The 23,561-nt window shown below is 40.8% G+C and overlaps 1 protein-coding gene across 5 annotated transcripts in view; it reads left to right on the top strand.

Annotated features, from left to right (window-relative positions):
* LOC139444397 (HEAT repeat-containing protein 5B-like) overlaps nucleotides 1-23,561 on the top strand; it is a 127,396-nt gene that overhangs the window by 99,843 nt on the left and 3,992 nt on the right. For 4 of the 5 annotated variants that reach the window (XM_071225361.1, XM_071225363.1, XM_071225364.1 and 1 more), the window contains exons 13-37: nucleotides 1,560-1,659; nucleotides 1,892-2,001; nucleotides 2,545-2,708; nucleotides 6,006-6,038; nucleotides 8,247-8,321; nucleotides 10,025-10,231; nucleotides 10,691-10,759; nucleotides 11,482-11,603; nucleotides 11,981-12,140; nucleotides 12,535-12,724; nucleotides 13,249-13,418; nucleotides 13,953-14,268; nucleotides 14,647-14,773; nucleotides 14,931-15,049; nucleotides 15,293-15,396; nucleotides 15,703-15,849; nucleotides 16,585-16,761; nucleotides 17,275-17,458; nucleotides 18,130-18,405; nucleotides 19,285-19,447; nucleotides 20,151-20,263; nucleotides 20,555-20,863; nucleotides 21,242-21,466; nucleotides 22,188-22,339; nucleotides 23,243-23,456. In XM_071225361.1, coding sequence (XP_071081462.1) covers nucleotides 1,560-1,659; nucleotides 1,892-2,001; nucleotides 2,545-2,708; nucleotides 6,006-6,038; nucleotides 8,247-8,321; nucleotides 10,025-10,231; nucleotides 10,691-10,759; nucleotides 11,482-11,603; nucleotides 11,981-12,140; nucleotides 12,535-12,724; nucleotides 13,249-13,418; nucleotides 13,953-14,268; nucleotides 14,647-14,773; nucleotides 14,931-15,049; nucleotides 15,293-15,396; nucleotides 15,703-15,849; nucleotides 16,585-16,761; nucleotides 17,275-17,458; nucleotides 18,130-18,405; nucleotides 19,285-19,447; nucleotides 20,151-20,263; nucleotides 20,555-20,863; nucleotides 21,242-21,466; nucleotides 22,188-22,339; nucleotides 23,243-23,456 — 4,026 coding nt within the window. The remainder of the gene's footprint in view (nucleotides 1-1,559; nucleotides 1,660-1,891; nucleotides 2,002-2,544; nucleotides 2,709-6,005; nucleotides 6,039-8,246; nucleotides 8,322-10,024; nucleotides 10,232-10,690; nucleotides 10,760-11,481; nucleotides 11,604-11,980; nucleotides 12,141-12,534; nucleotides 12,725-13,248; nucleotides 13,419-13,952; nucleotides 14,269-14,646; nucleotides 14,774-14,930; nucleotides 15,050-15,292; nucleotides 15,397-15,702; nucleotides 15,850-16,584; nucleotides 16,762-17,274; nucleotides 17,459-18,129; nucleotides 18,406-19,284; nucleotides 19,448-20,150; nucleotides 20,264-20,554; nucleotides 20,864-21,241; nucleotides 21,467-22,187; nucleotides 22,340-23,242; nucleotides 23,457-23,561) is intronic. The other variant, XM_071225365.1, reaches the window with a different exon arrangement.

Below are 23,561 nucleotides of genomic sequence, written 5' to 3'. Positions count from 1 at the left end.
GGGATTTGGGGAAATGTTTCTCCAGTATTTGTTGTGAGAGGTGAAATGAATTGGGTGGTCAGGATCAGTGACCTTGCTAATTGTGTGTCACAATAGCCAGACAGCTTGGAACTTTGCTCATTATGTCAACCACTGCTTTGTCTGTCATTTTGTCAACCACTGGTTTGTCTGTCGTTATACCAACCACTGGTTTGTCTGTCGTTATATCAACCACTGACTTGTCTGTTGTTATATCAACCACTGGTTTGTCTGTCGTTATATCAACCACAGGTTTGTCTGTCGTTATATCAACCACTGGTTTGTCTGTCGTTATATCAACCACTGACTTGTCTGTTGTTATATCAACCACTGGTTTGTCTGTCGTTATATCAACCACAGGTTTGTCTGTCGTTATATCAACCACTGGTTTGTCTGTCGTTATATCAACCACTGACTTGTCTGTTGTTATATCAACCACTGGTTTGTCTGTCGTTATATCAACCACTGACTTGTCTGTCATTATGTCAACCACTGCTTAGTCTGTCATTTTGTCAACCACTGGTTTGTCTGTCGTTATACCAACCACTGGTTTGTCTGTCGTTATATCAACCACTGAATTGTCTGTTGTTATATCAACCACTGGTTTGTCTGTCGTTATATCAACCACAGGTTTGTCTGTCGTTATATCAACCACTGGTTTGTCTGTCATTATATCAACCACTGGTTTGTCTGTCATTATATCAACCACAGGTTTGTCTGTCGTTATATCAACCACTGGTTTGTCTGTCGTTATATCAACCACAGGTTTGTCTGTCGTTATATCAACCACTGGTTTGTCTGTCATTATATCAACCACTGGTTTGTCTGTCATTATATCAACCACAGGTTTGTCTGTCGTTATATCAACCACTGGTTTGTCTGTCGTTATATCAACCACTGGTTTGTCTGTCGTTATATCAACCACAGGTTTGTCTGTCGTTATATCAACCACTGGTTTGTCTGTCATTATATCAACCACTGACTTGTCTGTTGTTATATCAACCACTGGTTTGTCTGTCGTTATATCAACCACTGAATTGTCTGTCATTATGTCAACCACTGACTTGTCTGTTATGTCAACCACGGACTTGTCTGTCGTTATGTCAACTACTGGTTTGTGTGGTCCAGACTTGATACTATACAGCAATGTACAGCTGGAATATTGCTGACTGCAATGTAAAACAACATTCACTCACTTACTACTTTGACAGGGTACCATGTGACAGCAGCCCTGTCTGTCAGTAGTTGCCCCAGGTGGTCATCCAACCTCATTCTGCTATTCTTTGGCAGCCTCACTTGACCATTAGTTAATCCTATCTAACAAATTTATTTAATATTGACCAGTATTTCTTTGCATTTATGGAGGTTTAGCGTAAACATTAATCCAACAAAAGCTCCGCCCATTCTGTTATCAGCCAATCAGGAAACAGTAGTTCATCGCTGATCATTGCCAATTTTTTTAATTTATTTTTTTTTGTGAAAAGAAAACCGCCTTGGAATCCCTTGCAATTTATTTATTGTGTGATATCTGTGTGTTTCAGCTATGCATAGTTTCCTTCTGTACTGTCGGGAGTTGGTGACAGAAGATGTCATTCGCCGTCTGCTGGCACCAATGGAGTGTGCATTGCTCATGTTGTCACAGTAAGTCATCCTGCGATCATGATACCCTGTCACAAGGGAGGTAAAGCATAAGATATCCATAGGGAGGTAAAGCATAAGATATCCATAGGGAGGTAAAGCATAAGATATCCAAAGGGTGATAAAGCATAAGATATTCATTGAGAGTTAAGGTATAAGATATGCATGACTTTCTGTGATGACAGTGAATAACTTATAGTTTGAAGTGCCTTTGAGTGTTGTTTTGAACTTTCAGCCTTCCAAGCATCATCAAGCTGTATGGTCCCCACCTGAAGGCCAGCGCCGCCATGGTGAGACTGAGAGTGTACGACGTGCTGTCCCTGCTGCCGCCAGAATCGTTTGATGGTAGGTTTCTTATACTACTTCTAGTGTATGAAGTGTATGACTTGGGCGGCTTCCGGGTTCAAATATGTCCCCAGCTACCTGTGCTTGTCGTTAGAGGTCAGGAAAGAATTCAGTGGTTAGGTAACTTGGTAATTTTTATGTAATTGTATCCTTGCATGTCATTGTACCAAAACAGGATTGTTTAGAGGCCATTTATGTAGCTGGAATACTGCAGAGTGCTGCGTTAAACAACAAACAAACAAAGAACTACATGAATCGCTCTTTGAGATTCTGGGGCAGAATAGACATCCAGAACCCAATACTTGTTGTAAGAACAATGATTGGGTGGTTACAATGTGGAACCTGTTTGGTTGTGTGTCATCCTCCCAGACATATGCTGAATGGTGTGCCTGGTTTTGATTATTTACAGTCGCTGGAATATTGTGGACAGTTGTATAAAACAACATTGACCCACTCATTTAGTAATTAAAGGCAAAAGTGACTGGTGGTTAACTTTACAAGCATTGTTCCTGATCATGTGGTCACAATATGCTTCTGTTCTAGGAATGTTTCCGATGCTGTTGCGAGAACTGGTGGCAGAGTTTACCTTGACCGACAATCCAGCAACAACGACGACTTCGCTGTTGCGATCCATGTGCCACGTTGACGACAGTGTCATTCTGGGGTCATGGCTGCAAGAGACGGACCACAAGGCCATTGAGGACCAGGTAGGACTCCTGTGAAGGCCATCTGTGTAGAACACGGGGCATTTACAACATTGTTGCATTTAACATACTCTACTTCAACACGGTGGGATATTTGACTGTCACAGTTATACACTCCTGGAACATCATGGGTATATCATATTTATACACTTTTTGAAAATACATGGGTAGTGGAACACCTAGGGGATATCATTGTTATATACTATTTGAACATAAAAGTACTGGAACACCTTTTGGGATATCATATTTATGCACTGTTTGAAAATACAAGGGTACTTCGACAGCTTGGGGATATTATCTTTATATGCTAGTGGAACATAGACAGGCAACATGAGCACTGTTTTACACAAGTGGAAGATATATGTAAACAACAAAACATTTTGAAGAAACTACATTACAACAGCTAGGAAGATATTACAGTTTACCGAGCAAGCATTCTAACAAGGAGACAATACAGGAATATCACAATAATTTTGCAGTAGAACTAGTCCCACATGTGTACAAGAACACCATGGTGAAACCACAGTTTTACACCAGTAGAACACATGTATTGGAACGGCATAAGAATATTAAAGCTATACACCGTCATAACATGTAGGAAAACACCTTGATGAAACCACAGTTTTACACCAGTAGAACACATGTATAAGAACGGCATAAGAATATGAAAGCTATACACCGTCATAACATGTAGGAAAACACCTTGATGAAACCACAGTCTTACACCAGTAGAATACATGTATAGGAACGCCACAAGAATATGAAATCTATACACCGTCATAACATGTAGGAAAACACCTTGATGAAACCACAGTTTTACACCAGTAGAACACATGTATAGGAACGGCATAAGAATATGAAAGCTATACACCGTCATAACATGTAGGAAAACACCTTGATGAAACCACAGTTTTACACCAGTAGAACACATGTATAAGAACGGCATAAGAATATGAAAGCTATACACCGTCATAACATGTAGGAAAACACCTTGATGAAACCACAGTCTTACACCAGTAGAATACATGTATAGGAACGCCACAAGAATATGAAATCTATACACCGTCATAACATGTAGGAAAACACCTTGATGAAACCACAGTTTTACACCAGTAGAACACATGTATAGGAACGGCATAAGAATATGAAAGCTATACACCGTCATAACATGTAGGAAAACACCTTGATGAAACCACAGTTTTACACCAGTAGAACACATGTATAAGAACGGCATAAGAATATGAAAGCTATACACCGTCATAACATGTAGGAAAACACCTTGATGAAACCACAGTCTTACACCAGTAGAATACATGTATAGGAACACCACAAGAATATGAAAGCTATACACCGTCATAACATGTAGGAAAACACCTTGATGAAACCACAGTTTTACACCAGTAGAACACATGTATAGGAACGGCATAAGAATATGAAAGCTATACACCGTCATAACATGTAGGAAAACACCTTGATGAAACCACAGTTTTACATCAGTAGAATACATGTATAGGAACGCCACAAGAATATGAAAGCCATACACGATCATATGTACAAGAACACCATGATGTCACATATATTTACGAGTATAACTCACATATCTTTGTGCATGAACACTTTTAACTTGTCTGTAATGTTTCAGCCTTCTCTTTTCAAACAGTATGTTGTTGAACTAGTCCATATGATAAAGGAAATATTAGAATGTGATATTGAAAAGTAGGATCATGTTGTTATAACGCAGCTAGTTGTAATAGACAATATTATAGTGTAAATGTTGAAAATGTGTTCTTAATTGCTCTGGAAACATTTGCACAAGATATCCAATTAATGATGAATCAGATCATCAAAGTGGTAAACGTCTAAGATAGACACACCATGATACAACTGGAATACTGTTAAAAGAGTTGCGTTAAACATGACCCACTCACTCAGTTCTAGGTTTGTCAGCACCATATCTGTGCTCGTAGGTTTCATCAAAGTGGTAAACGTCTAAGATAGACACACCATGATACAACTGGAATACTGTTATAAGAGTTGCGTTAAACATGACCCACTCACTCAGTTCTAGGGGTGGTCAGGTAGCCTAGTGGTTAAAGCGTTCGCTCGTCACGCCGAAGACCCGGGTTCGATTCCTGACATGGGTACAATGTGTGAAGCCCATTTCTGGTGTCCCCCGCCGTGATATTGCTGGAATATTGCTAAAAGCGGCGTAAAACCATACTCACTCACTCACTCACTCAATTCTTGGTTTGTCAGCACCATATCTGTGCTCGTAGGTTTCATCAAAGTGGTAAACGTCTGAGACCTGCATCACTTCGGGCTTTCCTCCCACAATAAGCTGACACGCCGTGATATAACTGGAATACTGTTAAAAGCAGTGTGAAACCAAACTCACTCACTCACTCACTCACTTTTGGCATTCAGTACATATATTGCTGGAGAATAATCTCATTTTCTCACCAGCAGAGCTGAGCACAGTCATCAGTAATATCCATATTGAATGCAAATCTGTATCAATTTGATTCCAGGCTTATAATGTTCCTCAAAGGAAATGTTGTCCTAAGTCTATTGTAACTCCTTATCATTAAGCACATACTTGAGGCCCTGGAATGACGGGGTGCCATCATCAAGACAATAAATTACTCCAATAATATATCTGTCAAAAACACCCGAAATGCCAACACTCTATAGAATAAGATTGAAGCCCCTCTTATATTTCTGGTGTGACTACATCCAGATATTCTCGTAAGTTGAAAACAAAGTAGAAAACAGGCAAAATTGTAAGATTTGTAGTTGTTTCATACACAGGATCATATTTCATAGCCAGATGCTCTATTTTTCATATAAAGCAGATGTAATGTAAAGTTTTAACTCTCACTCACATTTCATAGAATGTATAGACATTCACATTTCTCCTCTCTCCTCACAGTCCTTTCTAAATGAGTTGTGTTTGTCTTGGTTTGTTTACATGTTGACCCTTGATTTCGTCTCCATGTTTCTGTTGATGATGGAGTTCTTGTTTTGTCTGTTTCTATGACCTTTGGCTTCCAACGTTTAATCACAAGAGCCTTATTGACTTTGTTTAATTGTATCATTTATGCTTTGGAATATGAAAGTATTTTGTCTTGCCCTTTCTTGTTGGCTGTTCGTTATTCACTAAACCCATCCTACTATTAGAACCCCAGGTATCAATTTGTTACTGTCCATTAGTGTGCAGTCTCATTTCCCAAACTCTTTCTCTTTCGTCCAACCATTGCTGCGTCAAATTGTTGTGAAGTCGACCTGTACCTTCTCTTGTAGATTGAACCTAATCGTAGGGTGGATAAGGAGTTCGTGAGTATTCCTAAAACAGCAACAACACTGACTGCATTTACAGATGTGTGCCCGTGCTGCTAATATGTCTTACTTTCAGCTCAACTTGGTGATCAAGCCCAGTCCCCTTCATCAATAGTCGGACACAAATGGGTCAAACATGGCAAATAATTATTGAGGGGGCGGGTTGGTAACCTTGTGGTAAAGTGTTGGCTTCCAGCGGACAAGACCTGGGTTCGATTCCCCACATGGGTACAATGTTTGAAGCCTATTTCTGATGTAACCTCACCTAGTACAGCTGGAATATTGCAAAAATCCAAAATAATCCTGAATCACCCATTGACCTTTAAAGTAATGTCCATACTTGGTTGTTTTAAATATGGAGCAAGAATATTCATTTCGAACAGAATATAAAGATTTTCTTAAAATATATTTGACTTTTTTTTTTCATTTGAATATTTGAATGCATATACTTCTAAAAGTAAAGTGTTAATTGTTACATTCTGTTTCCATTATTCCATGCTGTATAATTACTGTATATGAGTTAATGGTGTCATCGTGCAGGTCTCAAGCTTGATCACCAAGTTGAAGTTTTGTTTTGGATGCTGTCATGACCAGCGGAGGGCCGTCTGCTGAGGTGCATGTTTCGAATGCGGCCAGTTTCATTGAGTTTATTTAGGTGTACGCCTGCTTCAATCAGATGCATCGTGAACCAGTAGTGAATATCTCCCCAAAACAATTCTCTCGTGTCTTCCATGCTCAAGGCAATCATATTGATTATTAATTGTGACCCACCGGAAGAAAAGAGACCTTTATGGGTGCTCGGATACAATTGTGCCATGACGTCATAAAGATGTCAACTTACTTCTGTATAAATCGCCATTTGTGCGGACTGTACAAAAATATCTTATTTCTCTCTCATTAGTGCGTAATGTAATAAAAACCTTTCAAAACCTTTCAGCATACATGTCTTCTTTCAATTCAACACATTATGTCTAAAAACTGCAATTATTACATATTATTAAAAGTCAGAAAAAGAGTCCAAATGTTTGATGCCATGTATCTCTTTAATAAATACATGTATGAGTTGAAGCTTAGGAATTGGATTTTTGTGTTCCAAAGATGCTGTAGTTTAAATATATAATGAAATGTCAAATATTTTCACCCATAAGGTCCCTTGTCTCACAGGTGGTCACAATCATTAAAAGTTCCATAAAGTTCCAAAAGATTTGAGACAGGAGAGATTGGTTTTGAATGGAGGACAACCTGATGACATGAACTCTATCGACTAACCATTCTAACTGAATGTTATTTCAGTCAATCATCACACATTTCCCCACCGAGTAGAAACTGACGATATCGTGTTGGAAATGAGGCTGCACTACCCATAGTTAAATCTGACCTAGATTTGTTAGTTTCCATAACAGTTAGGAACTGTGTTACAAACCCATCAAACTGTTCCCTTTTAAAAAACATACAATCGTTACAACAAAATTTGACCCATTTTAAGAAACTACAGTGGCTATGACAAGATTAGTTTTGATATGTGACGGAGATGCAGTTCAGGTTTTGAGAATGTACAAGGGAAGATCCCTTCCTTATTACTGCTGTGCTGCATGGTTTTGTTTGTAGACTACTGTGTTTGCTTCTGTGTGTGAAAGGTGAATGTGAGTACGCGAAAACACTAAACGATCCTCTAGGGATGGAGACGTAACTTGAAGAAATGTAAATGAATTGAAGCATCTAGACTCTGTGAACATCAGTTAAGGATCAGAGTGGCTTTTCATGACATCTGCCTTGGAATGAGCACGGCATGTGACTACAAAGTATTTTCACCCTAACATGACATTATACAAAGGGAGACAACCAGGATCTTCTCAGCATGCAGACACTCTAACAAATATCACTGTGTACTAACCAGACCCATCATGCCGCGTACTATCATAACTTATGATGAAAAATCTTCACAAGCATTACATTATTGTGAGTTATTGTAAACATTGATGCAATTAGTACGACACAACTTCTGTTCAGTGCTTCAGTCATTGTCGTCAGTAAGATGCACTTGGTTTAATTCCCATGTTCCGTGTAAGGTCTGTCATGAGGAAGTGTTCAGTACAGTTCACACAGAAGAATACAACTGCATCATGGAAAACATGTTTTCTATCAGGGTTAAGCAGATTTTGGTTTTCTTTCATACATTTTGAAGTCCATGCCGTCTGCTTTCAGCTACAGCCAAACAGCGCGTCTGGCTCGGGGGCTCTGGAGCATGATGCACAGTATCTTTATGCAAGATGTCCTCCGGTAAGTTAGAATTTCAGGAGTCTTTCTTTCTATAGACGGGATAGGTTCCCACCACTACATTATCATCAGCACATACAGAACAGAACTTTATTTCACTCGGACCTCGGAGTTCAGTATATGAGGTACGAACAAGGGGAGCGTAATGAGGCAGACATACAACTAGCCTCATTACGCTCAAATTTACAAATTTCCTTACATATATTTTGAGGAAATGAACAATTCCATAAATGTTTACCCTCTTGAATGATTTTTATATTTATTATGATATACAATTTACAACATGGTTAAAGCATGTACATTTGTAAATGTAATGGTATTCATCACCAGCATCCTTCATATCACATAATTTATAAATACATGCAGTTATTGGAGTGTTTTTCTGTGTTCTTGTTTCAAAGATAACTGAAATGAGGATCAGATGTGGGGGTTATAATCTGGGTGATTGTATGTAGACTAATCTCATTGTATCCAATCGAATCCCGGTTCGCCCTGATTACCGTATTTTCTTGAGTATAGTGCGCACTTTTTAAAAAAAACCACACAGCTGTGTAGAAGGGGGTGCGCATTATACACGAATTATGAGTTTGGATGTTTTTTTCCCCCATGGAAATGACATACTTTGACTCGTTAAATGTCATATTTATTTTTGTTTGACGATTCTATGTCAACATGAAATTCTCGCGATCACGCGCGCGTGAGCCTTGACGGTGACTGGTCAGACTGGTTCCATGTAAAAAAAAAATACCCGGCAATAGCGATCAGCTGCTTCGCTTAGGGTTATTATTAGACTTATTTAAATATGTTTAGTAAAGGCTGCATATAATTAAGAAAATAATAGAATATATTATTCCTGATAAAAAAAATAGTTTCAGATACAATTATTGCCGATCATTGCATTAAAAATCCTATAAAGTTATATCATTGGGTGTGTCTTGACCGAATCACCGGTCGATTCCAAGAAAACGTGTGGTGATTTTTTATCTCAAATTTCGAATTTGTACTGACGAAGTTTCTCAGCACCCGTTCATTTGCCGGACTTCGCTGAAAGGGTACAGTGTAAATTTTTTCTGCGCATAATATTCAAATTTCTTTTTTTCCAAAATATTGAACCCGCTAAAGGGGGGTGCGCATTATACATGGGTGTGCACTATACATGGGTGCGCACTATACTCACGAAAATACAGTATGTTTCTAGGCTTGTCAGCACCATACCTGTGCTTGTGGGTTTCACCAAAGTGGTAAATGTCTGAGACCTGCATCACTTCGGGCTTTCCTCCCACATTAAGCTGACAGGCTGTGATATAACTGGAATAATGTTAAAAGTGGCATTAAAGTCAACTCACTCACTCACTCACTCATTGTATCCAAACGGCTGTGATCATTGCTCATGCTGTGAGTCACTGGTCTCATGGATTTCTAGGCCACTGTGTTATAGCTGTATACAAAAACTGTTTCAAGTAAATCAAACCAAACTCACTCACTTATCACTCAAACCTACAAGAGGGTTGGTACAAAAAAACCACTGAACCAAAATAGCCTGTGGCTAGCCTACAGGAATGCAGCTGGTTCTACAACGGGGCTGGGTTTGAATCCCAACATGGGTTCTGTTTCCCACATTTGTTAGCAATGAGAAAGATAACTAACTATTATCTGTAGTATCACATAACATATCAAGCTGTACAATGTGGTGCCTCTACTTACAGAGTGATCCTGTGCCAGGACCGTTGCCACTAGGTGTTGCTGTCATCGACAGCTCTGTACGATTATATGGGTTCATCTTCCCCCGAGTAGCACACAAGCATCGATATCAGATGCTCAACCACTTCAATGAATGTATCAAGCAAGCTAAATCGTCACGGCAACAGGCTGTCCAGATGAACATCTTCACTGCAGTGCTGTGTGCACTCAAGGTAGGGCCAATACCAACATGGAGGTCTAGTTGGAAATTGTTTGAAACTGAAGTCTCTCCATTATGCGAGAGAGTACCGACTGCTGAACGATGCCCAAACTGAAGCACATGTGGCACATGTGGTGTCTCCTTAGGCAAGAGACTTAGTTCGAAATGTGCCTCTGTTCACCCAGCAGGGAGTGGGTACCTAGTAGGATGAGATGGTAATGACACTGTAAACCTTCTAGCCTCACAAACTGCTTGGGTTGTATACTCCCCAGGGAGCTGAGAATGAAAATCGTGTGCACATTGATCCATTTACTGGGTAGTAATATAGCACTTTGAGCATGCTTTAGGGTGTGAATATGCACACCATTATTCTTATACAGAGATGTCAAACTCCGCTGTAGAAGCTTGTCTCATGTGTGAAATACCATTTTGTGTTATGGTGAGGTGAAATAATGAAGTTTTGTTTCTACAGAGTCTGTCTGAAACAAAGACAAGCATCGGAACAGATGATGTAAAGAAAGCAGCCTTTTCCCTTATCATGGTAAGTCTAGCTCCGTGATGGAACAAAATATATTGTGAAACACTTGCACATCCTAGGAGGTAGCAAACACTAGCCCTGAACAGTGATGGGACGATACATTGATGCATTTGTGGATCGCAATATGTTACTTCCTGATACAAGTATCGATCAAAGTCACACTTAAGTAAAAAATATTGGTTCTTTCGTTAAAGGTTTGCTTAAATAATTGTTACACAAAAAAAAACAATAGTTAGTAGTAAACGTGTAAATATTTTCATCCTTTGTACCATAATGGACACTATCAACTGCAAATCATTTGTGTGCCGGGTGTTTGGCCATCCTGCCTGTGAAAAAGATGGCTTACGCACCACAGATAAGAGCTCATGAAAGTATCGTGATGTGCATCGGATTGTGAGCAATGTATCGCGATACATATGGGGTCACACAGTTGGTGTATCGACCCGGTCCTAATCATCAGGTGATCCGTGACTTCACTTGACATAGCCTCATGATATAGATCAGGCTTTCAGTCACTGGTTTGTCTGGTCCAGACTATGTACAGACCACAGTGATATAGCTGGAATATTGCTAACTGTGGCATTAAACAACATTCACTCACTAACTCGCCACCATTACAGTGGCGATACTATTGAAATAGCATTGCAATAGTAGGATTAGTCACCCCTATCTGTTGTAACCTTGTGTTGTGTCCATGTTGTACTTCATGGATTTGTATTACCCAGGGTGCACTGAGCAGCGCCAACCCTATCTTGAGATGTGCCGCTGGTGAGGCTCTGGGTCGGATGGCCCAGGTTGTCGGGGACAGCAGGTTCATTGCCGAGATGGCACAATACAGCTTTGATAAGTAAGTATTGGCATATCGGTATATTATAAGTTTGGCCTCCATATTGGCAGGAGAGATATTTAAGTAGAAGGTTGAGGATTTACTGTAACTGTTTTATTTCGATTTTTGACATGATATTTGTACATTAAATTAAGATTCCATCTGGTGATAGCACTCATAAGAGATCATCTTTAAGACGCAGATAGTTAATGTATTCATACATACAACTTTCACAAGAATTTCAGTTGTTGAGAAATGTATCCATAAACAACATACATGCAACTTTCTTGGGAAACAAAGAAAGAAACTGACACATCACCTCAAACTTCCGTTGGTACATGCACTTGTAGGGAAAGTGTTTTTGTTCATTGTGTTGTAATTCTTTGCCTTTTGCCCAGATTGAAGTCTGCAAGAGATGTAGTGAGTCGGACGGGTCACTCCCTGGCTCTTGGCTGCCTCCACCGCTATGTAGGGGGGATGGGGTCTGGCCAGCATCTCAACACCAGCGTCAGCATCCTGCTGGCTCTAGCACAGGACTTCAACTCACCTGTTGTACAGGTAAGCAGAGTCTTTATTGCAGAGTCATCCCAGGATGAATGAGAGACTGTCTTTTCCAGTGAGCATTTCTTGTGTTTTTCAAGTCTATTTAGACATTATGACTGCTATAGTGTCTGCAGGTTTGTGAGTGTATTTGCAACAGTCGGACAAGTCTTAGGTGGCACAATCACTCTTCAGAGTTGTCTCCCTTAGTCATGCCAGGATCCGATGATCAGGGATGCAGATTTACTTATTCAGCTTAAATAAGATTCTTGGTTTGTCATCAACGTACCAGTGCTCATGAATTTCAATGAAGTCATGTTGGACTTTCCTTTCACATTACATATTGTCAATATATACAGTTCAAAATTAATCCGATTCACGCTCCCTCACTCACTCACTCACTTTCTTCCAGGTGTGGGCTCTCCATGCCCTGGCACTGATCGCTGACTCTGGTGGACCGATGTTCCGGAGCTACGTGGAGCCGACGCTGTCCCTGGTGCTACAGCTGCTGTTGTCTGTCCCACCGTCATCCATTGATGTTCACCAGTGTCTAGGAAAGTGTCTATCAGCCCTTATCACATCCATAGGACCAGAGTTGCAGGGTGAGTAGCCTGAGTCTTTTATATTCTTCAATATGGTGGAAGATCTGTTCTGAAAGGATGTTTAAAGAGCCTGTAAATTTGTATTATCACATATGACTGCTGGTCAACACAGGATATGTTTGTTTGTTTGTTTTTAACACCACACTCAGCAATATTCCAGCTGTATGACAGCGGTCTGCAAATAATCATGTCTGGATCAGTCAATCCAGTGATTGATATCATGAGCATTGATCTACGCATTTGGAATACGATGACATGCATCAACCAGGTCAGCAAGCCTGACCACTAGATCCAATTAGTCGCCTCTTATGACAAGCATAGTCGCCTTTCACGGAGCATGGTTTGCTGAAATCTTATTCTAACCCGGATCTTCACGGTGACAAGATATGTACCTTGATAATGTTTAAACTTCAATAACCCACAATAACGACACTGATTCTGCTTGAGACAAATGTCACATGGACATTTTCCTGATTCAGTTTTTCATTTGACATTCTTGTATATATATGATATTTCTTCTTCAGGAAACAGCGGGTCTATTGCAACTGCGCGATTGTACAGCCTGGTGTGCTGTGCAGTGATGCAGGACCACCCCGACTCCTTGGTGCAGGCCGAGGCCATCACCTGTCTGCAACAACTACACATGTTTGCCCCTCGCCACGTCAACCTCACCAGCCTCATACCCCACCTCTGTGTAAGTTCCAGCTAGATCATTAGTTACCTATATGTTGGAACTCAGGGACGCTTTCTTATATCTGAAATCACTTATTATTGGGATTCACCAGAGGATTATAAAGAAACAAAGATGAGAAAATTCAAATTTTTATTTGATGGTCTCTTTGAATCTCACAACTATTTGTGCAACAATTTGAATTTGGGGATTTTGTCCAAGTGCCCTTGGCAGGCAGTTTGGGAAGAAAGTCGTTATTGGTCAATCACCTGTACAAAAGCCACAACAATAGTTATAACTGGGTAACATGAATTGGTAAATTTGTCATCCAAATTTTAGGAATATTTACTGACATTTGGAGCAGATTTGGGCTGAATATTGGTTTCTAAGCAGATGTAGATAAATCCCTGGAATTTTACAGTCATTTTGCAAGAGACAAATGGCATTGAACATTTTCAAGATATTATCAACTTTTGATACATTGTTTAGGACATAGTGGATGTGATGGTGTAACTAAATGTAGCCCCAGCTGAGTAAATCCTACACTACCTCCAACAGGAAATCTTGACGAGCTCCCACCTGTTGTTGCGGCGGGCGGCTGTAGCCTGTCTTCGTCAGCTGGTGACTCGAGAAGCCAGGGAGATCAGTGAACAGGCCCTGTCCCTGTCTGGTGAGGGCAAGGATGGGAAGTCGTGTGCCAACATCACAGAAACCGGCCTAGAGGGGGCCTTGTTTGGAATGCTGGATACAGAAATAGATGGGAAGCTGATATCGGATGTGCAGGACACAATCGACAGCTTGCTGCAGAATCTTGCCATTCCAAATCTTACTCGCTGGCTGATGCTACTGAAGGATGTATTATCCGCGTCGACAGGTTTGTAGTGCTTATGTTGGTGTGGGGAGATGTTTTATAGTTGATATGATCATTTCATGTTAGGCCTATTCCAACATAGTTTGAAGTAGCTCATTGCACCTTAGAATCAAAACAGGTATGTTTATGAACACACAATGCCAGGTTGAAAGTTGTCAGATGTAACAAATGTTATATTTGGGATAACTCTTTCTTAGTAAAGTACATATTCTAGTCTGCTTATACCTTAAAATGAATGTTAAATATGTCTTGAGATGTCTTGATGTGGATAAGATTATTCTGTGAGTGGCCTCAGTTGTTTTATTCCTGTGTTGGTTCCTGCTTGATGTCAGAAGAAGTTATGTGATGATGGTTAAATGTATCCATGTTAAACTCCTCCAGACACAAGTAGTGCCAGCCCTGGCGATGATGACGGAGGTGATGATGATGACGACGAGGAGAGTCAGGACATTGATGTCAGGTTCAAGGCTGCAGAAGTAGAGAATGCACATCCTACAGTAGCACCCAGGTTGGTATAGGCAGACCCTGTGGAGGTTTAGGGTAACAATTGGTTCCCAGTCATGGATTCTCTCAGGATTATGAAGTTGCATTGTACTAAGTTGTAAGAAGTTTGTGTTAACACAATGCCGCTTTGTATTTCTAAAATGTCTCTCTCCCTTTGTCAGATGGCCAACTCGAGTGTTTGCTGTTGAGTGTCTGAGGAAGATCATGACGTCCTGTGAGAGTGGTGAAGATCAGTTTGACCTGGTCAAGGCCAAGGCACTTTCAGAGTCAACAGGAAAACGTAGGTCACACAGAAAACTTGTAATGTTTATGAAGTAATGCAGCGTCTAATGAGAGTTGCATCGAGACTAATGTGCACAGCTGCACGACAGCTAAATAATTTCTGTAAATATTCATGCTTTGTTTGTTATTGTTTGTTACTTGTCTGTTATTTGTCTGTTATTGAATATATAAAAGTGGGAGAAGTTTGTGGGGAAGTTTTGACACGATTCCTTATCGTTGATTATCTCCCTTTGTCCATCAGGATGTTACCTGGCTCTTCATCTATCTGACCTGATCAGGATGGCGTTCATCGCAGCAACATCAGACAGCAACCAGCTGCGATTGGCTGGTCTAGCTGCTCTTGAGGTAAAAGTCATCTTCATGGTTGCCACACAATAAAGTGATAAATGTTTTCAGTAATCATTATTACACTAAAGGCCAAGGTCAAATATTCTACATGGTTATGTCTGGCATGGTATGTCTGTTTTAATGTAAAGAGGGCTTGAATCTCCAGGGAGGAGACATGAAGGGAATCCCGAGGCCCATGAGGTTTGATCTATAGCATCTGAAATTAGGGGCCGCCTAAATCTTGAACTTTAAGCATTTAGGCACCAACAAGCACTACTTTGTTTGAACATCGTATTGACCTGCTGTAAATGTTTGTTTTACCAGGAACTTGTGACGAAGTTTGCAAGCATCCCGGAGCCGGAGTTCCCGGGTCATGTGGTACTGGAGCAGTACCAGGCACAGGTGGGGGCAGCCCTCCGCCCCGCCTTCTCCCCAGACACACCCTCAGATGTGACTGCTGCAGCGTGTGAGGTAAATACACAGATGTCTTCCACCATGGGTTTAGTTATTGTATTCCGCCAACTGTACTGCATGTATAGAGCAGTCTCCCAATATTAAAGATCCTTCAACAAAACGACCTAACTAGGACATAGCTGGAATATGAGTAATAGGATTATCCTTCACTCTACCACCTGTATATGCAGTGTTAGGCTTGAAAATAATAATAAAAGAATTGGTTCTCCAGCAATGGCTTTTGAAAATATAGTGAAGGCAGGCGTTTTTTGCTTTTGTTTAGTTATTAAATATAGTATGTAACTAAATAAACAGCTGTGTACAATCAACCTGACTAAAATCTTTTTTAGCCTTATGAACATGTACATATATTTTTAATGGACATAACTTTGTATCCATTAATATGGGCAATTGTTAATCAGTAAGGTTTTGTGGAGTTGTACCAGTGACATGAGTTAAGGTATAAACTTATTGCCAAAGAATTCTTGAGTACTATTCTGTGCCGTTGCTGTTCAGAAATCCAGAGTTGATTCCACTGTCATCATCTACTTGTAAGATGGGTCCCACGTATGTTCATCTTGTATACGTAGTGGTACGTACCTACCTACCTAGGAATAATGTTTATTATACTAATTCTGACAGCTGGGTTTGCAATACCTGATCTCCAGATGGAACCCTAAATATTTAGTGATTAATGACACATTTGGACAAACAAGATGGTTTCTGTCATTCATTTGACATTGTTGTCCCCAGGTGTGCAGTACCTGGATCGGGAGCGGGGTAGCGCGGGACCTCAATGATCTGCGGAGAGTCCACCAGCTGCTGGTGTCATCACTCAGCAAGCTGAAGACGGGCAAGTCTCAGTCTCTCCTGTACAACGAAAGTGCCTCCACCATGGAGAAACTGGCGGTCATCAGAGCCTGGGCTGAGGTTTGTGTGGACAGATTTGTTGTTAACCTTCTTCCATCCTCAGTATCTTAAGAAGGCCAGAGCCCATTTGCACAAAGCGATCTTAAAACTGCAACTATCATAAGCCTGTGTTCAAGTTTGGAAGTTACGATCATCTTAGCGCTAAGATCGTTTTGTGCAAGTGAAACCTTTCGAAAATATGTGTTGTTTGATCTAACAGTGATAAATATAGTAGGTCTTAGTCCATCACAAGATTAGTAGTGATCAGTAGTGTAAGTGGATGAATGTAATGAAGATCTGGGGCCATTGAACAGCAGTGCAATAAATACCACAATGAAAAGGTTCCTGACAGGATGTAACAATTCTTTGATAGTCATTTCTTAGAAGTTGACAGATGACAATGTAGACACAGTCTTATGAATAACAACTTCTTTAATATACTATTATAGCGACATTTCAGTATGGATCCTTTGTATCCTCTGTTTGGATACCATTGTCAAGCAAGACAGATGTAAACGTATATATATATGACAGGTGTACATTGTGGCGATCGACCGCGAGCAGGAGAAGCAGCAGCAGACCAGGGAGAAGATAAAGGAGGAGTACAATGACCACAGCGGGGAGTCCCTCCTCAGTCTGGTCCAGCCGGAGTTGTCTACCCTTAGTGAGCACTGGAACAACGCCCTCAGGGACCATGCTCTCCTCTCTCTTCCTTCAGGTAGGGGCGACATACATGTGTAACATGGAGTTCCATGTGGGATTCTTCATAGGAATACATGTCTGTGTTAATGAAATACTTGTGTCTTTGTTATCTTGCACAGAATGGTGAAGTAGCTTAGTGGATTAGGCGTTGGCTTGTCACGCTGAATATCAAGGTTTGATTCCCCACATGGGTAGAATGTGTGAAGCCTTTCCTTTGGTGAATTCTGCCATGATACAGCTGGAATAATGTTAAGAGAAATGTAAAAAGTTAATCACTCACTGAAATTGGACATGAAAGATGCATATTCCTATGGTTAACACTGTGGTTTTTGATTCACTGTTAAATGTACAAGTCAGCCTCTTCCATCTACTGACTAGTTCAATGTAGCTATTTGATGTCAGTCCTCTCTGCTTTAATTGGCAACACAAAAGATGTTGGTTTCGTTTTGGAGATGTGCAGTAAGAGTGCAAAAATTACATCCCTCAATAACGTTTCTTATTGCAGAGAAATCTATGGACAGAAATACTGACGTGCCTGTTATTTGATGTACGCAAATACCAAATACTAATAGTGTCATATTGTTCCCATATTCTTATCAAAATGAGACATTTAGCATTAAACCCTTAATTTAATTCATATAACTGGCCAGATAATGATTTAGACAACAAAACTCCTGGTCCTTTCAGAATATTCAAGTCAACTACCCACCGATGGTGGTGCTTTTTACCATCCTGACACAATTGAGACAGCACGGCAGCACTACAAGAAATCCTGGCCGCCTATCCTGTACGCTTTGTGTGTGTGGTTGAAGGAGAAGGGACTAGGTGATCCCATGGGAGAGAAGTCGGGAGAGAGGGAGGGGGTGCCTCATACAGTCGGCCCCCTCAGTCTGCAGCCGGCTAATGTTCCAGCCAACATGAAACCACAGAGTCTCAACCAAGACAGATTCTATCTCATCCTTGGTGAGTCTTCACAAGTTGTTAAATTCAGCTGTCCGTGTACTCCATAATTTGTTTTAGACTTGTTTCTCTTGTAACATTTCTTCATCATGTCCATGGAGCCTTTTAGAAGACTTGGGCTAGCAGGTTAAAGTTACCCGATTATGTAACATAATCGTCCAAAGTTGTTACCCCCGTGAGGAATCCAGGTTAGAATTGGTCCCCAGCAACCTATGCTGGTTGTAAGAGGGGACGAAATTTGATCGGGTGGTCAGACTCTGTGACTTGGTTGATTGAGTGTCTTCGTATCTTGATGGAATGGATCATTGCTCACATTATCGATCATTTGATCGTCTGGTCCTGACTTCATTGTTTACAGGCTATCATCATATTGCTGGAATATTGCTGAATGTGGCGTTAAACAACATACGCTTGCACACACACGCATTGTTAAGTCAGAGGTCAAGTCATGATCAGGGATTGACTCCATCATCTTAACCTGACTTACCTTAATTCATTTAAATGGAACACTACACTTTTTAGGAAACTACTATAGTTCTTCGAAATATTACCTTGTCATTGACTCGCAGATTAGTGGCTTTGGCAAACTCTAATTATTCCTAAAATGATGTATGTGAATTGTCTGCTTGTGGTTTATAAATATTTATGTTTTGTTGTGAATGCATGACAATTCCATTATCATTTGCTCAAATTCAAATAAATATTTGATTGGAAAATTTCCTTTGAGTTGAATTTCCTCTTAATTCTTGTAATTGCAAATTGATTTATTCTTTCATGAATCCCAAGGTGACATTTTAGTTAATGGTACTGAAAACGTAAGATAATGATGAAATAAAATCTTTTAATCCAATCATAACAATTATTGAATGTATTTTCCACCAGGTATTTGCATGGAGTCTTTATGCAGTCCGACATCTCGCCTGCCCAGTGAGACAGCCGACCAGTGTCTGAAGGGCCTGTATGCTCTGCTGAATGCCAAGTGGTCGCGGAGACAGCTCGGAGAGGACCCAACACTCTCCCGAGAACTTCTTAATGTCATGCACAGGTCTGTTTCTAACCATGCTGAATCCACTAGCCTTTCATTGACTCAGTGGGTTGGGTGTAATGTTGATTTAAACAGTCGTTATATCATATAATGGCCTGGAGACAGCTCGGAGAGGACCCAACACTCTCCCGAGAACTTCTCAATGTCATGCACAGGTCTGTCTGTAACCATGCTGAATCCACTAGCCTTTCATTGACTCAGTGGGTTGGGTGTAATGTTGCTTTAAACAGTCGTTATGTCATATAATGGCCTGTCACCTTAATGTGGAAGCAGAGCTCATGTTTCGTGTTTTGTGGATTGCATGAAGTGTGGGTATGGTGCTTATGAACCAAACAAGATTCGTAATGAGGGCAAAGTCTGAGATTTATCCCTTCCACTGATGGGCACAAATCTGCACAGACAGTTTGGGTGCCAGGGACCACTCTGGACCATTAGGGATCACTCAAGACCACTACCTACATCCACACATAACTTGGTTGTGTAGGCCTATTTAGCTTCCAAGCCACCATGTTGTTAAAACCATTTCTCTCTCGGATTATAATACTTTTCCTGTTTGTATTACCTGTACTAATGAAAAAATGGTCCCCTTGTTAATCAAACTATCTCAGGACTTGGTCAATAAGTAGATTCATGTATCCATAATGATGCAGGTGATTCAGGTGTGATTGGTGGCTTGCTATATATGTGTGAGGACTGTTTTCAGGGTGATCTTGACTCGAGACACTGTGGCAACACAGCACCTGGCGGTAGACGTGGTCCGGCAGGTGCTCCGGGCAGCACTAGAGAACCTGGAAATGGAGAGAGTCAAGCTTAAAGGTAGGACAGAGTTCACAGCATCCTCTATTAAGAGTTTATGGATTGTTGTGGATGGAATATTCAAGATAACTGTTTGAATGAAGCTTTTTCAACAGCCTAGCATAACAAAAATAACGAAAAAATGTCGCACAAGATTACATAAATGTAAAGATATTTTTCGAAATATTTGAATAAAAACAGTTATAATCATGTTATGTCAACATAATAGTTTAGATTTGTCAAGTTGACAATATCAGTGCCAATGTCCGACCCTTCTCACAGTCAGTGTCATGTATTAATTGTCATCTGCAGAGAAGGAACTGAGCACGCCAAGTACAACCGAGAGCAGTACGGACTCCATGGACACAACAGACAGCACCCTGGTGGCAGGAGAAGGCGGTGAGACCGGGGACATCGAGCCAGGGAAGTCCGTGGTGTTTGCCTCCCTGGAAGTCTGTCTGTGTGTCCTGGTGAGACAGATCCCAGCAATGAACCCCTCAGCTCCCACTACAGGCTTCCAGATCCCCACCCACCTGATGAAGCTGTCGGAGGAGGCGGGGACTCTCATTTCCTTGGTCATCCAAGTAATGGCTGACCTCCCCAGCCTGTGCTCTCCCACAGGTGAGAACACACATCATTGTGCCATGTGCTTTGTGGTATTAGAGTTATCCCCCTTGGATTGTGAAGTTACTAGTCAACCCTGGATATAATGAAGTCTAGCATACAATATAATATAACAGAGAAAACATTTATTCGAGTTCTTTTGACAGAAGATAAAGGTAAAACTGTAAAATTGATGGAAAAATTAAATAGTAGTAATTACATCCCACATGCGACATTTTTAGTGAACACAGCAGTAAATCTTTCTATGTGTAAAATGATGTAAAATTGACATGAACTCACCAAGTATCTCAGACTGGCTTGTGTTGACATCTTGTTTAAGTGAATATGAAAGTACATTCGTCATTTGCTATTTCACCTTGATCTGTCCTATTTCAGGTGCTGTATCAGTTCTACCCACAATCCTCCACCTAGTTACCAGGGTGATGCGAGAGGTAGCAGCAAGGTCAGCTGAGAAAAAGGTTCCGGCTGTGATTGGTGCGTGTCTGCAGGCCCTCAAGTCCCTGTGCACATCAGTCTACCTGGAGGATGAGCTGGTGGGGCAGGACTGGCTCCTCATACTGCAGAGTTCCCTCGCAACCGTCATACACTACGCAAGACCAGGTGTGTAACTGGGAGATACCACACTCAATTATACAGTGTATCATCATGATACATACCCATGTCCCATTTGCTAATATAGCTTTGTTTTGACCCGGAATGGAATAGCACGATGCTAAAAATAGCAGTCCAATCAAATTACTGTCCTGATCAAGAGGGGTTCTGTGCCAAGTTAGAGATAGGAACGATGGAGGTGTTGACGTCACTTACATGATAAAGCTAGTTCCTGATTATTTATCAAAATAGAACAAGGGGTGCGGGCCCAGTCATCTTATCTGCTGAAATTCTCTGTGCAGAGTTGCACCCCTTGGCCACACCAGTAACTCATGATAGTGGGTTCGAAGCCCAGTTGGCCCTGATGATATTTATAGGTCTGTCAGCACCATGCCCCTGCTCGTGGGTTTCACCAGAGTGGTAAACGTCTGCGACCTGCAACTCAGAACTACGACTCCTATAATATTCTATTATAGTCTAACATGATAGTTGAAACACTAAAAACAGGTTGTGGATTGAGGCTCTGTCTGATAGTGTGCATTGATTTTTAAAAGTGACATTTGAAAACTTTATGTGTGCTTATAATCAAAAGATGTAAATGTCATATATGAAATTTTTGTGTATCATAATGTATATCTGATCACTTCCTTGAATCAGAAAGTCTGTCATGTATTCTTGTACCAATATGTCATATATGTGTGATACAAATTTCATGTAATTATGTTTACAGGTGAAGATTCAGCAGGTCTTGACGAGAGCACTCTCATCCTGGCCTTGGCAGTCTTCACGATGTCTTGTCCAAGGGAGATAACCTCGGTCCCAGCTCTCCTGGAGCCAACTCTCGAGATATACAAGGAAGCCTTGCAGTCAGACAACATTGAGGTAAACATGGAGGTGGATGGATAGAGGGATGTTTTCTTGAGCACCTCAACAACCTGGAACTGCCTAGAATATGAAAGTAGTGACCTTGAAAAATACAGTCAACTAAAGGGATAGAACAAGGACTGGTTAGCTCAGAGTCTTCCCGTGGCAAGGGAGTTAACTGACTGTTAAAGTCCAGATTCGACCCTTACCAAACTAGGCTGGATCTCTGGGCTCGATTCTAGCGCCACCAGTCCCTTCTATGTCCCTCCTATTGACCAATCAGATTCCACCTCTCACATCACTTGCATTTGCTTCAGATAAAACTTAGAAAAATAATAGAATCAGTTCTCAAGCAATGGCTTTTGAAATTATTGCATGGGCAGGCTTTTTCTTCTTCTTTTTTCTTTTTTTGAGGGGGGGTGGGGGGTTGTTGTTCAAGCTAGTATGTAACCAAAGTTTTGTTTCTTAAGTATTGTAGTATTTAACTGTACAGCAGTTTGTGAACTGGATGTTGATTTTGTTACGGGATTTTGATTGGACGATGCGTAGACTCGTTAGTCCAGCCAAAATATGACTCCATCATTCCAGCCGAGTTTGGCAAGGGTGGAAACTGGACTTTTATAGTCAGTTATCTCTCTTGCCTCGGGATGACTGGTCGACTTAGAGTCAGTAGCATGATATCTCAGTGACCTAGCAGTAAAAACTGGCATAAGTCCGGATTAATGCATCCACATAACTATATAAGTGAAATAATCTTAAATGTGTGAAAGACAGCTGAAAACTTGTTTTCATGCTTTCAAAATCATTCATTGCATGGGGTTGTTTACTGGAGCAGGGCACTGAATATTATCGGTACATTATTTCTGATACGAATAGAATGAGCCTTTTGGTGAATGTTTAAACTTGAATGTCTCCTTGCAGCTGAAGGTAAAATGCGTTCAAGCCATTGTCTCGATTCTTCAACACTCGGACAGTCAGATTGCCACACCCTATATTCATGCCCTGGCACCAAAAGTGATTGAGTTCTTGTACTCGGTTTCGACATCGCGGCCAACGTCGGACTTGGAGCTAACCTTGGTGTTGGAGTCTTTGAGAGTTGTAGAGACGCTGGTGAACCTTGCCGAAGACAGCAAACGTAAGTACAGAACATTATGAATGGGGAGGTTGATTCTCGGGCACTCAAGCCATTCAAGATAGTATTTTGTTTGTGTTTTACGTCTGAGAGGGCCATCTGTATATA

Source organism: Haliotis cracherodii, unplaced genomic scaffold, assembly GCF_022045235.1.
Source record: "Haliotis cracherodii isolate W230 unplaced genomic scaffold, xgHalCrac1.p SCAF_5, whole genome shotgun sequence".
In the NCBI taxonomy this organism is placed as follows: domain Eukaryota; kingdom Metazoa; phylum Mollusca; class Gastropoda; order Lepetellida; family Haliotidae; genus Haliotis; species Haliotis cracherodii.
This window is presented reverse-complemented; position numbering and strand designations above follow the sequence as displayed.